General features: G+C 47.6%; 1 protein-coding gene across 3 annotated transcripts in view; it reads right to left on the reverse strand.

The window, feature by feature from the left end:
* The window catches only part of EIF2D (eukaryotic translation initiation factor 2D), a 28,215-nt gene extending 13,749 nt beyond the window's left edge, over nt 1-14,466 (reverse strand). The window contains exons 1-13 of one of the 3 annotated variants that reach the window (XR_007191415.2): nt 14,202-14,436; nt 13,079-13,269; nt 11,906-11,989; nt 11,296-11,386; nt 8,385-8,492; nt 6,503-6,762; nt 5,939-6,056; nt 4,287-4,332; nt 3,750-3,853; nt 3,480-3,629; nt 3,013-3,102; nt 2,198-2,293; nt 1,056-1,176 (exon numbers count right to left, since the gene is read on the reverse strand). Coding sequence is in view for 2 of the 3 variants with exons in the window: in XM_026480468.4 (XP_026336253.1) it covers nt 1,056-1,176; nt 2,198-2,293; nt 3,013-3,102; nt 3,480-3,629; nt 3,750-3,853; nt 4,287-4,332; nt 5,939-6,056; nt 6,503-6,762; nt 8,385-8,492; nt 11,296-11,386; nt 11,906-11,989; nt 13,079-13,269; nt 14,202-14,257 (1,515 nt within the window). In the remaining variant the exon portion in view is untranslated. Of the gene's footprint in view, nt 1-1,055; nt 1,177-2,197; nt 2,294-3,012; nt 3,103-3,479; nt 3,630-3,749; nt 3,854-4,286; nt 4,333-5,938; nt 6,057-6,502; nt 6,763-8,384; nt 8,493-11,295; nt 11,387-11,905; nt 11,990-13,078; nt 13,270-14,201 lie in introns of all 3 variants that reach the window. The other 2 variants (XM_026480468.4, XM_048225459.2) reach the window with 2 other exon arrangements.
* Between the last annotated feature and the right edge of the window lie 1,658 nt (nt 14,467-16,124).

A 16,124-nucleotide genomic window follows, 5' to 3' on the forward strand; every position in this document is an offset into this window, starting at 1 on the left:
GCAAAGGTCACATCTGAACCCATATTTCTAAGGACAAAGCCCATTTGCATAACCCATACACTAGAAAGTTCTTTATCTTGAACCCAAGTCTGGCTTCTTGGGATTTCCATCCAATAATCCTATTTTTGTCTTCTCAAGGCATCTCAGCATTAAGTGCACTCTTTTCCCTAAGGAGAGCTTTTCACACACTGAGGCCAGATAGAATTCGTTCCCTACGACCGTGTTGCCAGGCTACACACACTCACTTCCTTCAGCAATTCTCTATAAGCTGTTTTGCCCTGGGCAAGGCCCAAGAGGTAACAGAATGAGTAAGGGCTGAAAGCCTGTAACAGATTTAAGAAAAAAATAAAAATAAAATCTTGTTTACCTTTGGAACTAGGCTCTAGCAAGTGCCCTAGCACAAAATCCTAGAGGGTAGGGGGTGAGAGGGCCAGCTCTGCCTGTCTTATATAGGGCCCAGCCCACTCACACAAACATGGCTCTTTCGTAAACAGTCTTTGTGGTGTTTGAGGCCAAAATCTAAAAACCTCCAATCACGGGGCACCTAGGCGGCTCAGTTGGTTAAGTGTCTGCCTTCGGCTCAGGTCATGATCCCAGGCTCCTGGGATGGAGCCCCGTGTCGGGCTCCACGCTCAGCTGGGAGTCTGCTTCTCCTTCTCCCTCTGCAGGTCCCTCTGCTTGTGCTCTCTCTCTCTTGTTCTCTAATTAATAAATAAAATCTTTAAAAATAAATACGTAAATACATACATACATACTTTCAATTACACTAGAGAGACTAGAACTTAGCAGGGATATTAAACCACACTTCCAACATTGTGTCTTTTTTTTTTTTTAAGATTTTATTTATTTATTTGAGAGAGAGAGAGAGAGAGAGCACGAGCAGAGTAGGGGGAGGGGCTTCTTCCAAAAGAGGAAGAGGCAGACTCCCTGCTAAGCATGGAACCCAGTGCGGGGCTCCATCCCAGGACCCCAGGACCATGACCTGAGCCAAAGGCAGACACTTAACCAACTGAGCCACCCAGGTGCCCCCCAACATTGTGTCTTTTTAAAATTACCTTTTTATTAGATGCTCTCTGCGCTAGGGTGATGTCAATTGGGCAGATTTTGCCTTTCTTCACAATGGGCTCTTGTCCTGGAAAGGTCACTTGATAGGCAGGCTGCAATCTTTCCAAACATCTGAAACAGGAGTTCGTGAGCTACAGACTGATAAAGCCCACAGAAATTGTCTCCTCATTCCCCACTGCTGGCAGGCAGCTGGGTGTGAGCCAGTCCTCAGCCAGTGCCCCAGGCTGCACTTAGAATCACTGACATCACCTAGGGGGCTGCACCCAACACCGATTAAATCAGAAGCTCCGATTAGGCATGTATGATTTTTATCCATCCCCGAAGTATGGCCAAAGTCAAGGCCCGTGGATTCAGGGAAGGGACTCATCAGTGACTCAAGCCCCTGGAAACCGTCCAGTGGTCTGGCCCAGGCTGCCTTATGGAACTTGCCTCCTGTCTCAAGACTCTGATGCACACGCACCCAGCCTGGGAAAGTGCTGCTCCACATGGGTGACATGTTCCGATTCATCTTCTAGAGAAAGCCTTTACACAAAGAATGTCTACCTTTCATCTAACCAGGTTTTCTCTTGGTATCACATATACTGGGATTGTACAAACTTTCTACAAAGGCCAGACAGTAATACCCCAGGCTTTGAGGGCCATAGCATCTATGCAACCATCCAACTCTGCCACTGCAGCACAAAAGTGGCCCACAGACAATGAACAAATGTGCGTGGCTTATTGACAATAGGCAGCAGGCCAGATCTGGCCCGTGGATTGTAGTCTGCAAACTCCTCATATAAATTATTTTCAGTTTTGTTCTGTGGAAAAGAAAGAACATAGGGTCTTTCCTTTGATGACTTTAAGACAATTCCTCCCAGCCTCCTTTTGCTTCTAATCTTTTTGAAGTTCTTACTTTTAATTAATTGTTCTTTTTCCTTCACCTTTTCAAGTTCTCCTATATTGTGTTGGCTCAAATCATTCCAAGGATCGTCCACATCAAAATTACCAAGACTGTGTTTATGTGGACTAATATCAGTTCAATTATGGAGAGAAAGTCAAAGACTGAGACAGTGATGATTCTAAAGTTCGAAAGATAGACATTATGGGGAGGGGAAAGAAACGTTGGAGAGGGACTGCCCATCCCCGTTACCTGCTCAGGAGACTGTCCCATGGAAGTGTCGTGACTGTATGCTGTTCATTTTTCTCTAAGATGCAGTCACACAGGATGGGATCCAATTTCACGAGACTAAAGGGAAAGAAGAGGCAATGAAGGAATGCCAGCCCCACCCCTTCTGACCCAAGGGCCGGCTCAGGAGTCACCTCTTCTATGTCCTTTGTAGTCATTTAGGACCATGAGAACCAATTCAGGGACCGGAGTGCATGAAGTGATGTACCCTGTGGATGCGAGGAACAGTATGTTTTCCTAAGGACAAGAGAGCAGCCAATGGTGGAGGGGAGAGTGGGATAAATCCACAGACCAGGATTCTTGGCCCAGTTCTGCTAACGAACCATGATTAGACTGCAGTTCCCAACTTTTTGATCCTGGGGATGTCTTTTGAAAGTAAAAAAGAAAAACGGTAACTGGAATGCTCTTCATTTAAGGGTTTACCTTTTGAACCAACATCCTGAGAAAATAGAGGATACCAAAAAGCCACAATGACGTCAGTAAAATTTTTCTAAGCTCTGCTTTATTCTTCACAAGGGCATCTGCACTTGAAAACCACTGGTGGACGTCTATGAGCTACCACGCACTCAGGCTACAGCCAGTGTTGATGCCACATAGGGATCTGAGCACCCTGGACAAGTCTGGGTGTCCACAGCCCGTGGTTTAGAAACCACTGGTCTTGATTCTTTCTAAAAGGCTGTGATCTCCTATGTGCCCCTCTGTCCCAGACGTTCTCCACGGGTGTGTCCAAGTCTGTGCTGTCAGGGACTGATCTTCAGCAGGGCTCCCCGGACACTCACTTTTTGTTGTCCGCATCGACCAGGTCATTCTTCTTGGCATAGCTGACGATGATCGTCCGGACCTCACCGCCCTCGAGAGCGCTCCCCTTCCTAGGTCGGAAGTGACGGGGTAGGGGGAGGGGGTTAGTTCGTGCTGTGCCAGGAGACAAACTGCAGATACCAAGACTCACTCTCTGCTCGGTACGCTGCTTTCCTTGGCTTTTTGAGCTCTATGTTCTTCCCTTTCCTGACTGAGGTGAGCAGGACCTCATGAAGAATAATTACAGGGAGAAAAGGGAGACACCTACGCTCGTTCATTTAGTCAGAGACACTTTCCAGGGGAAAGAGGCTTGAAGCTGGGTCTAGGAGAAAGGGAGCACAGGGGTGCAGCAGGCTCTGCCAGTCACAGAGGAGCGCTACCCAGCTTGAGAGGAACTACAGGCCGGAACACCAAGCAGGCAGAGGAGGGCTGCTCTCCAAAAACTCACTTGTGGCCAGACTCCTGGAAGAGCAGGGTCATGCTGGCTGGGACACAGTAGAGGGGTTTTATATCTGGAGGGTGATAGGGTTGTTCCCTGCTACCCTCCTGGATAGTCTGGGAGGTCGGGGAGGGCTCGGGTATGACGAAAGATGTGATCCTAAAACCCAGCAGAAGGAAAGAAAAAACACATTTGATACTAGCATCTGGGCAGTTCCCGGTCTGGGGCCCAGGTGCCCCGGGACTGGCTGGGCTGTGGTGAGCAGGCCCCTTGACTCACCTCGGGTGCTTCCAGTCCACAGCCACAATGCTCTCCACCCCTCTGCTCAGCTCCTCCACCTGTATAATCTGCTCCTGCTGCATTTGCTGCAGGAACTTAGAGAGCTAAGGGAGAGAGGGGCAGGGGTAGGGACTGCACGGATTCCACGCCCATCCTGAGCACCTGATGTGCCACACACCGAGCGAGGCCAGTCCTGGGGACGGACGCATGACAGTCCCTGCCCTCATCAAACCAGGACCTGAGAGACCCCCCACCCTGCGGCTCAGGGAGTGAGAAGCTGCGACAGGCTAACTGGGGAAGTCTTTCAGAACTCTGGTCAGATATAAAGGAGTGGAAGGGAGAGAAGAGAGTGGGTGCTCGCCCAACTGCCTCGGCCTGGGAGCGTTTTCGTCCCCTCCCCCTGCCCCCCATACTTGGAATCAAAAAGCTGAATTCTAGCCCTACAGATGGGGCTTCCCCAGCGTCCATCCAGCTCACGGCACGTGTGCCCCTACACAACTCTCTCTGTGTGCGCAGGCCGAGCAAGTACCTGCTTACCTTTTTGTAGCTTGACCTCTTTATGTCCAGCTGTTGTCCTGCAGGGCTGGTGGCAGATGGAAAAGCAAGTTCAGCTAGCAAAGCAGTAGTGGTGGGACCTGCCTGCCTCTGAGAGGAGGGCATTTTTCCTCAGCCTTCCTCCTCCATGTTCAGAGAGAAGCTGCTATTCCAGAACCCTCTACCCAGTGCTGGCATCAGAGAGGGATACTGACTTTGGGACACTCTCGAGCATTGCTGTCCAACAGCCCTTTCTGTAAATATGGAATGTTCTCTATCTGTCATCCAATATGGTAGCCACTAGCCACATGTGGCTATTAAGTACTTGACACACAGCTCTTGTGACTAAGGAACTAAATTATAAATTTTATTAATTGTAATTAGTTTAAATTTAAATAGCCACATGTGGCTAGTGGCTACTGTACCGGATATAGCTTTAGAGTCCTCTCAAACTGGACCACCTTCCGTGGCCTCCAAAGTTTCACCTCAAGGTGAACCCTTCCTCCACCACGCTCTCTGGGGCAGCTGGGCCGAGGGCAGCACCGGCAAACTACATCCCATAGGCCATATCTGGTCACAGCCGTTCATCCACTGTCTGCTGACACGGTAGGGCTGAGGAGGTGTGATAGAGACTGCATGGTCTGCAAAGCCTACGAGATGTACTGTCTGCTCTGCAGAGGACAGTTCGCGAACGCCTGCCCTACGGCTGTTAGGCTTCGGGGGCAGGTTCCTGTGAAAGCCGGAATCAGTCCCTCTTCTCAGAACTTTTGTCTTCTCTCAAATTGTGACAAGCAGTAGCAGTGGGATTCATAGACGGTCCTTCAAGAATCTGCCCAAGCCTAAGAACCTCTATCATAGAGAAGATGCTAGGATCTCTTTCCCAGTTACTTATAACCCAGCAAGGTCGGGACAAATTACCAAGTATCCCGCCGCGTGCTCCAGACCCCACACTTGTACAGGATGCCTTAAAGGCACCCACAGGTAAACAGGAGGAGAATTACATCAAAACCACTTTTGAAAAAACAGAACAAAATTCTCAAAGAGAAAAGTTGAGTTGCGGCGTACAAATCAAGGAGCAAATCTTCTGATAGAATTTTTCCTGGGTGCTTATTAAACGTGAGGCTAGTGAATCTTGACAAAAATCCTGCAAGTGCTGGAAATTCGGGTTCAGAGAAGCCCAGTGACAAGTTCAAATTCACCTTGCTCCAAAACCCTGGGGAACTGACATTTGCGTCCAGATGGCTGTTTCCAAAGCCCAGGTTCTATCTGCATGTAATACTGTCTCTCCTGGTGGCCTGTGCTTGGCGTAGGGGGTTCACACTGCCTCTTCCTCCTGATACACCATAATGTGGCCCACCTTGACAAAGAGGCTGCCACGGACGCTTCCTGGACAGGCTGTGCTGCCCGATTCATGAGCCAGCCCAGAATCACCACAGCAGAGGCAGTGCTCAGAGAATCTTGGGAATTTTAACCTTCATTTCTTCAACAACCTTTTTACGTTTTTAAAACTCAGGACCTGATTCTTTTGCCAGATCAACCCTCCACTCCACTCTTTCCGCAGCATGTCCCTCAACCAATTCCTCCATCACACACCTGTCCTGACACACCACCAAGGTACCAGAGAAAGCCCGCGGCCCACACCCTGCCTTCCGTACCAGCAGGAGAACATGTGGCTGCCAAGGAACGTGCTGGTGAGTAAAGGGAGGTCAGCTTTTTTGACTTGGCACTTTAAAGCGTGCAAGAAGCATCGCTGTAAAAGTTCATCCATTTGCTCTGCAAGGAAAAGATAAGCATATTTTTCTGAAGGATACAGAATGCCAGGTGCAGCACAAGTAAGCTCCCCGCCCTGCTCCACCCCTGCCTCACCCCCTTCGCCCTGTAAGGAACCCATTCCTGGGTCCCAAAGCTCACAGACTCTCTTGAGCACTAAGCCTTTAGAGGGGGCTGACCCCAGAGAAGAGATCCGGCCACCTAGGCCCACCCAGCCACCAAGGCCCACCCGGCCAGGAGCAAATGCCAGGGCAGACTGGCATACAGGGACACAGGACGTGTGTGGCAAAGACTCCCTGGTGAGATGTCAAAGGGCTGTTGTGCCACCCTCACCAAAAATAAGGATTTTCCCATTGTCCTCGAGCTTCGGCACCACTCTGGTCAGAAGCAGAGTAGAGCATGTTTCCTAAATCGAGAGGAGATGGGTCCTTCTACTCCCAGAGCTATACCTTGAAGGGTCCTGCTGTCTGTGGGGTCTGGGTTCAGGCCCCTGACGCTGGGGTCTTTGGAGGCTTCTGGCAGGGACTTCTCTCCACACATCTGCTGCTGGACCTCCCCATTCTCCTGGTTCTCTTCCGCCAGGGTCAGGCGCCTCATGTCTCCCTGCAGGGCGGGGGCCGCCTGGGCAGACCCCTTCTCTTCACTGAGATCTGGGGGATCCAGGGCCAGTGGAGCCATGGAAGGTGGAGAAGACTTGTCTCCAGATTGCCTGGAAAAATCGCATGTCAGAAACGCCAAGCAGCAGCCACAACATCCTCCAATCCTGGTCAGGGTCAGCTGGGAGTCCGGCAAGAGTGAGAGCCACAGGTAGGTATGTCCAGGAGAGGGCAGAGAGCCCGGGCTCTCATCTAAACCCCATTTCCAATTCTGGGCCCAGAAAAATTCCATGCCTCAGCTTCCTCATCTCTGAAATGGGGAGAGTAATTCTTGCCTCCTCCCTATCCCGTCCTAAAGGATAATAGTATCACTCAGCCACATCTGGGGACAAAGAAAGATGAAAGAAAAAGCAGCTAAAGAGAAGCCCCCAAAAAGATCCCCTTCACATGAATTAAAAATAAAACCATTTTGAATTAAATAACAAAAGTAAGATGGCAAATGCATCTGTAGGACCAGTTTGGGGAGGGCCAAGCCCGAGGCTCAGAGTACGTGACAAAGTACAAACACCTGGGCTGCTTGGGGACGCAAGTCAGTCACTTCTGTGTTCTATCGGGGCAGTCTAAGCTGCAGAGCAGTGACGACGTGCTTTCATGCCACTAAGCCTTAGGAAGCCAGGAAAAAAAAAAAGCACAGCCGCATACGGGGCACACGGCGCGAGATGATGGAAATTAAACCGAGTTTTCACTAACAGCTGCAGCAAGTCTTAACAGTATCGTGAACAGTGAGCCCACACTATGTGTTTAGGTGATTCTGATGAGATAAGTGCATAAATATTTTTAAAAGGTGGGGGCAGGGGGAGCTGAAGCAGCCACTGGTAGCACAATTTAGGCAACATGACCTTGACAGCCACTGTGCAGACGGACAGAAAACAAGGTGTCTGGAGAACATCGGTAAGTAGTCGTCCAATGTCTGCTGCGACACAGACTGCGGCTGTACCTCCAGCAGAGTGGAGTCGGCCAGTCCTGATAACGTGACAGACTCCGAGGCTGGGCTAGAAATGTTAGGATGAATCTATAACAAGAGGCCACAACACTCGGCCAAAAGACCAGCTATACTGCTTTCAAGAAAAGCCCTATTTACTGTTTTGGTAAAATGACAAGAAAATAACCAGAGAATAAACTAGTATACGGTTTTAGAAAGCAGTTGTTACAGTGAGAAAACGTGACTTGCTTAATGGAGAGGAGATCTGAAATGTGAAACCTGAACAACAGAAAAGTGATCAGGTTATGACCGTGGTGCCGGAGGACCTACTCTGCTTGGATTTGGACTCAGAAGTGAGAATTTCCGAGCACTTGCCACGGGGCAGAAGATGCCTAAATGTGGGTGGCAGATAAGGCCGCATCGACCGGAGCTATAAAAATAAAGAATATCACAGTGCAGAGAGGCAGAGTGGACAGACCCTCAGGTCCTCTCTAGGCCTAGGATGCTACAGTTCACTTAGAAAATAATCAAAGTTCTCTGTAATTTCTTCCCCAAACAAGAAAAAAAAATTTCAACCAACCAACCAATCCATCCATCCATTTCTCCCTCCACATCTAGCGAAGAAATGAATGTCTGGAATTGGCAACTTGCCTACGGACATGGCGGGGACCCAAACTCTCACTTGGGAATCCAAGCCCCGTGCCCTCTCCGCCCACCCAGCTCTGTGTAAAACAGAAGAGACAGAGGACCCACCACAAGTGGTCCCGGTAGGTGTGCAGCACGGAGAAGCCCCTTCCCTTCAGGCCCGAAGTCAGCATCTCAGCTGTGGACATGGCGGCAACTCCGATGGCGACAGGGGCTCTGAGGAGGAGGAAGCAAGCCGGAGACGTGGGTCACGGAAAGCCTTCCGGGAGGGCACACGTCAGGGGAACCTTTCCACTCACGTGTTAAAAGCACCACGTTTGCAAATTTGAAGCAACCGCCTGTACCACAAAACGAAACTCAGTCCAGGCTCAGTTTTCCTCAGATTACCTATAAATAGGACTTTCAAAAATCCCTTGACCAAACATTCCCCTTCTGTGTAAGTAACAACTCTGCTGATGTTATCACTGTTTGGTTTTATTCCTATTATGAATCAAACCCAGGCAAGACTAGCAAGGATATTTAAAGTTCCCTTTATTTAATTTCAAAAATATAAAATTACCTCCCCTACCTTAAAGGCCTAGCCATCCTATACAGAGGTTCAAAAGGAAGGCCATTCGTAGGCCATAAATGAGGCTGAGGGATGCCACAGAGAAGAGATAAACAGTGGCACTAACTCGAGAGGTTCCTTCTGACTCGGTTCTTTATAACAGGCCTTGCTCTGTGTAACGATCAATCTAAGAACTGGGTGCGTCCAGAAGATTGGGAACAATCACATTTACAGTAACTACAAAAACTTCCAAAGCCCAAATGAGAAACTTCCTCTGGCCCAGTGTTACTCAAGCATTGCCCACACACTGCCCGTAAGGACGGATGACCAACTGGATAACAGTGGGGGGACATATAAGTCTGGCAGGGTCACCCCCTTGTACCCTTATTCTCGGCCATAAACCACTCTCAAGCTTCATCCCCAATACAGTCTAAAAGCCAAACTGAGCAGGGAAAATATACATTTCTGTAGTTTTCTCCTGTTCTGTTCCCCAGTATTCTTATACTGGGGAACACAATGATACCACCAACCTTTTCAATGGCAAGTTGTGCCATAGTTCGACAAGGAAGGAAACATTTCTAGATGCTTGGTTCCAAAAGGTTCAAGGAAAACAGGAGAACATGAGTAGCAACAGTAAGATCTTTGAACACTGACCTCTCCTGTGCCTACAGTCTCTTTCTCTAAGCAGCAACAAGCAAAATAATGAGACATCATTTCTCGGTCAGGATGACACAAATGAGGGGTGCCTGGGTGGCTCAGCCATTAAGCATCTGCCTTTGGCTTAGGTCATGATCCCAGGCTCCTGGGATCGAGCCCCGCATCAGGCTCCCTGCTCAGTGGGAAGCCTGCTTCTCCCTCTCCCATTCCCCCTGCTTGTGTTTCCTCTCTCGCTGTGTATCTCCCTGTCAAATAAATAAAATCTTAAAAAAAAAAAAAAAAAAAAAAGAATAGCTTAAAAAAAAAAAAGGATGACACAAATGAAAACAACCCATGGTATCCAGTGCTGGTGGCGTGCAGGAAAACAGGCTCCATATTCCCCGTAGGTGGGAGTGAAAATGGATACGGCTTTCTTGTAGGGCAGCAGAAAAATACACCTATCTTTAGCCTAACAATTCTGCTTCTTAGTATCCACTCTGGAAAGATACTGGCACAGGTGTCCCTAGAGGCATCAGTAAGAGACTGTTCGTGCTGAAGACAAACTGTGGGCAACCACAAGGTCCATTAGGAGAGGAGGTCTTCCATCACCACGTAGCAGGTAAGAAGACTCAGCATAACTGAGCTTGCTGACATGGAAAATGTCCCCTTGATCTTAAGTGAAAAAACAATATAGATAAAGTATAATTCTGTTTATTTGTATTTTTAAACATGCATACCCATATCGTACATTTTCATACACACACATACACAAGGATTCAAGGAGGCTGGCAAGGAAAAATGTATCAGATGATAAGGGTTACTTCTAGGAGGAAAGGGCTGTAGGGTGAGGGGGCTTTGATTTTTCAGAACCGTTTATATGATTACTTCCTAATTTATTTTAAAAAAGAAGCCGTGTGATGACAGTTGAACAGCTCTGTAAATACACTACAAATCAATGAGCTATACATTTGAAATAGGTGACTTTTGCAAGATGTAAACCACATTTGAATAAAGCTATTAAAATAATTTTAAAAAAAGGATGATGAAGGGCGCCTGGGTGGCTCAGTCAGTTAAGCGTCTGCCTTCAGCTCAGGTCATGATCCCGGATTCCCGGGATCGAGCCCCGCATCATGCTCCCTGCTCAGCAGGAAGTCTGCTTCTCCTTCTGCCCTTCGTCCCACTCGTGCTCTCTCTCTCTCTCTCAAATAAATAAAATCCTTAAAAAAAAAAAAAGGATGATGATGTGGATGATGGAGAAAAAAGTGTTAACACCATGAAAAACAAGGAAAGACCAAGAAAATGTCACACACAAGAGACTAAGAAACACAACCACTAAATGCAATGTGCTATCCTAGACTGGATCCTTGAGTGGAAAAAAACTGTCCACATTTCGTGGAAAAACTGGGGGAATATGAATAAAGTCTATGATTGTATTAATAGGATTGTACCAATGTTGATTCCCTAGTTTGGATAACTGTACTATGGTTATATAAAATACTATCATTACAGGAAGCTGGGTAAGAACTCTATACTAACTTTTCAGCTCTTCTGTAAATGTAAAATTATTAAAAAAGAAAGAAAAAGAAAGAAAGAAAGAGAAAGGAAGAAAGAAAAGAAAAGAAAAAGAGCAGCAGAAGCAGCAAATATGCTTGAGATACGCAGCCACCCCCACAGGCTCACTGCCATTCCCCCATGGCCCACTCTCTGCTTCTGGAAGAAGAATCTGTTTTTTTCTTTTAATCCTTTATCCATAAGCTTTGGAGGTTGTCCTTTCCCACCCCCTCCCCAGTTCTACCTAAGTGTTTTCCCCAAAGGCACGGCAGACTGGCACAGTACCTGTTCCCCACCAAGGCCATGGCACAGAGATCACCCTTCTGTACCTGAGGCAGACCAGCAGGGGGCACCACTAGGCCTGGCAGCATCAAATCTGTGGCAAAGAAGACAAAAGCATCACAACCCACATTCTGCCTCTAACCAATTCCAAATTTTATTTCATCATTTATTCATTCACTCAACCTACAAACACTTATTAAGTATCAACTAGGTTATTCATAATGAAAATTAAGAAATGCAACCTGAGTATCAGACCTTTTCCCTTTGGAGGGGTGGGCAGTGGTCAAACTGAAGCACCAGGCTGAGAGTCAGGTTCCATGATCTCTTATTCTGCTTTCCTAAATTTAGCTTACTGATTTAAAGTATAGCATGTGGTAGTTCACAAAGTACCTTCTGATTTAAGGACAAAGTACAAAGCTTACTGAAGCCTTTCAACAGGGTCTAGCAGCCCAGGGGCCTTATGGAAGCAGCCAAGTGAAGGAGGAAACACACATGGGGGGAAAATTCCATTTTTCAATTGTACGAACACAGGAAATGGGTGCATTTATTAAAGTAGTTGGCCATTACTAAGTAGGTTTTGGCCAATAGCCAGAAGATAGGAAAATCCTCTTACCTGCTCCCCCCACCAGTTTTTCGAGCACCAGAGGCCATGTTGTGAACGTTGGGAGAAGGTCAGGATAGGACCACAAGGTGTATACTGCCCAAAAAGAGACACAGAAAGACATTGCCAAAAGGTCAATCCCCTGGGGAACTGGCAAAGCCAAACACTAAGGTCACTTTAACTAAGAAATAGAAAAGAAACTCAACTCAAAGCTAGAGAGGAAGCTGTGAGGCCCAAAGAGGTTTCATTCTTAAAGCAGGCAGATACTTAAAAAACTGGATGTCACTTGAGACTGGGAGGCCCCTATGATTCCACCTGGATGCAGCAGCAGCAATGGGCACAGTAGATAAAAGCAGGAACAGAGACCCAACAAGGATTCCATCTGTGACCTCAGAAGCAAGTAAGCGAAGAACAGGGCGCCAGCCTGTAGGAAATGCTGAAATTTCCCCATGTTTATTATTTTTATTCCCTCTGTGTTCACAGTGATTAGCAGTAAAACCTTAGATCAAAAGGGGCCTCTGTGTGTACAGCCGCAAAGTGCAGCGGGGGCACAGGTAACCTAAGGAGACGCATTGCGCGGCTGCAGCCAAGCTTGGGGAAGAACTGCCCCGCGTGACAAAGTAGGCGTCGGCAGCTCTGGAAAAGAGAGAAGGACACTGAATGTCTGAGATCTGTGACAAAGAGAGAAAGTAAAGGATTCTAAGAGCCAGGTAGAGCCTAAGAAAGAATCCCTGTGAGATCTCTCCATTGAAGTACATCACTAAGACAGCTGGGTATGTAGTTTAATTAACCCAGCTTCCTTTCTATCACTGTATCTCTTCAGTTTCTTACGAAAATCCTCCTAGTGATAGTTTTAAGACTATTTTGTACATGTCCTGAAATTCCACCCTTTTCAAGACCTCTGCTCCATCCCTACTTAACCCACTATGAACTATTAGTCCATCATCTCGGAACATCACTTGCCAACTACCCTCTTCCTGTGTGAGCCCTTTTATTCTCCCTCCTACAGCAGCTTTTGATCTTGAAAGACCCAATTCCAGGGATACTGGGTCCAAAAAGATCCTCAGGGAAGCTGGGAGATTTTGCACTTCACATTTCAAGTAAGGCAGGTTAACGAAAGAAAGAAGGAGAAACAGATGGTAGGCAAGGATTACAGTAACGGCCATCTCCAGCCTACTGGCATACCTGTTGGATATAGATTCTTTTCCAGTTCAAACAGGATGGGGTTACCACCACACACATACACAGTCACTGCATCCCCTCTGTGAGCATACAACTTCAAAATGTTGAGCTCTTCCTTTCCAGGTACTAACGCAGAGACCTGATCTGTTCCAAGAGTGGGGAAAGCAGCCGTCACATCAGCCCGAAGCTTTCTCCTGCAGAAAGCAAACCAATACCCGGCATGAATCCTGCCTGGATGGATTTTAATAAATATGAAGAACTCCAAAGGACTTACTAAATAAAATCACAAGGGCCAAGGAACAACTAGTTTATGATGCCCTATTCTCATACACTCTTCCAAAACAACCTATTCTCTTTCTCATCCAATGTCTCATCTATTTTCACATATTCCTGGGGGCAAGTCTTTCCATTTTACTAAGAAAGAGGAAAACGGAGACCCAGTGAGTAACCAAGTTAGCTTGGCCAGAAACTCAGCCCTACCTTCCAGACTCCATGCCTAGCCCTCAGACCCACTCCTTCCTGGTATCTGCTTGGCAAATCTGTCAGCTTATGGTTAAAAAGCTATACGAGGGCACCAAGAGTGACAACTAGAGGACTACTGGTCCCAACATTCGCAACGTGGTATCAGCATCTGCAACACTGTATAACAGTACAATTCTTAAAACATGTCCCCTAATTCTCTCCCACCTCACCCTCCATCTGGCTCTCCTGCGAGAAGTAATCACCAGATCCTTTTTCTCCTATAGTTTTAGTTCTCGGTGCCCCATCTTATTTTTCCTAAGGGACTCGAAGTCTTTGGAGGGCGGGGACCCTGTAATCCTTCGTGTTTCCACCCTCCACACCTTATATAGACCGCAGTCAGCAAGCGCTGACTGAATGACGTTTTCCTTTGCACTAACGAGAATATTCAAAAGATAGCCTGGGAGACAAACCAGGCCTGTTCTTCATCTTCGCCCTCAAAATGTGTCTGACCCACCCTTGCTCCCGGGGTCCCTTCCCAGGCTGGACGTCCCCTCGGCCTCCACCCCAGGTCGGCTGACCTAGCCCAGAGAGGGCTGTGGGCCAGCCTGCACGGAGAAATGTCTGGCTGCCCGGGTGGGCGGAGCAGGCCCCTTCACTCCCTCACCTGTCCGACCCCTTGATGGCCGTGTTGGACTTGACCCGAAAGGTCTTGGCAAACATGTCTGCTGGACTGGCCTGGGGAGGGGAAGGAGCGCACAGAAGCCAGGGGCTGTCAGGAAAACGAGAACGCGGCGACTTCCCGACCCGCAGCTCTGGGGGCAGCCATGCTGGGGCCCAGCTGGAAAAGGGGCCCGGCTGGAAACCCGGGCCACTCAGCTTCGCGGCTACCGGCGCTGTGGGGACCGCGGCCGCCCCTAGTGGCAAGGCCGGGGACTGAAGCAGGGTGGGCGGGGCCTGGGGAAGGCGGGGCGGATTCCCGCTCCGTCGCGCTCCCTCTGCTCGGCTCTGCGCCTGCGCGAATTGCTGGCGCGTGCAGGTCTCTGTTGACCAGGCAGTGGCAACCTTGACTTCGTTAATGTCCACTCCATCGGTGTTATGTTCTGTTCGGTGGGAACTGTGCCAGCTCGTGTTCCATTCAGTTTAGTTCAGTTTAATTTCCACAAAACTAATTGAACTCTTGTGTTTTATTACTTTTGCAGTCCTCTCAAATAATTTTCTTAAGGGCTTTTATTAAAGTCTTTCCTTTTTATTGTATGCTAGAGGTCTCAGGATTTTCTCCTAGTTTTTAACTTTACGTGGAATGATAATAATAGTAACAGAGAATCCACCCTTGTCCCAGGTTTGCCCCGCATGTTATGAGGAGAAAACAAAAGATCTTCAAATGTATTTTAAAATACTTTGGCCGCTTCTAGGTAAATTCTTCAAAGCGTTATTGCGTTTTGCGTTCAGGTGTTATTTTGGGAGGGGAGGTTGTTTCCAAAACTAATGAAATAACCTGCTTATAAAAAAAAAATCTGTGAGACAGATTAGGTTCAAATTATGGTTTGGCTTCTCCCGGTTACTGTGATCGTGTGGCAGCAGCTTATTCTTTCTGAAACTTGCATTCTCTGGAAGATGCGGATGTAATACCTACCTCACGGAGTTTCCATTAGAAACGACTGGGATAATGTATGTGATATGCTACGCAGTGCATTGAAAATTTCCAGTAATATATTTAAAAATTCTCTCACAGGGGTGAGAGATTGGGTGTCCCTGAGAGGGACTGCTGTGCACACCTGGGGTTCTGGCCCCTACTAAATTAAATTTTGCATATGAAAAGTTAAGGTCAGAGTGTCTATCCACCAAGAAAAAAAGTCCTAATTGTTTGATTGGATGACACAGTTACACAAAGAAAAATTCCACATTGGCTGTCCAAAGATGAGGCCTTCGACAGTGTCTGCTCACTACCACAATTCTTGGAGACGCTCCTAAACCCACCTAGGGGCCGCCCGCCCCCCAAGGTGGGCTCCTCCTACATTTCTGACCCACTAGACCTTTATTCTGTAGCCACAAGGCCAAAGTCAGAGGAGCCCAGAGGAGGACAGTGCCACAGAACCTTCTCCCTTTGGGCCCTGACCCCAGTGACACTTAGGGAGGGGGGGCTGCGATGCCAGACTGTGTTGTGGACTAGGTGGATTGTAGCACAGCTACTGAGGCACTTCTGCCCAGGGAGCTGAGGAAGGTTATTCAAGGGAATATTAGAAATAGATACCATAATTAAATAAATAATAAATAAATACGAAAATAGCAATGTACAGGTAAATGTGTAAAATAATCTCCCTTCTCTATTAAAAAAAGGAGATTAATGAATACTGGAAGGATGTCAGAAACTAATAAAAATATAACTTTATTAAATGAGGGAAGAATTACAGTGGAAGTAAGACTACTCTGCATACTTCTCGTATTTCTTTGACTTTTGAAGCATGTAGGCTTTTGGGGCACCTGGGTGGCTCAGTTGGTTAAACGCCTCCCTCTTGGTTTTCAGCTCAGGTCATGAAAGAGTGGTCAGATCGAGCCCCACATCGGGATCAGACACAGCTGAGTCTGC

The sequence above is a fragment of the Ursus arctos genome, unplaced genomic scaffold (assembly GCF_023065955.2).
Source record: "Ursus arctos isolate Adak ecotype North America unplaced genomic scaffold, UrsArc2.0 scaffold_2, whole genome shotgun sequence".
NCBI classification, from domain to species: Eukaryota; Metazoa; Chordata; class Mammalia; order Carnivora; family Ursidae; genus Ursus; species Ursus arctos.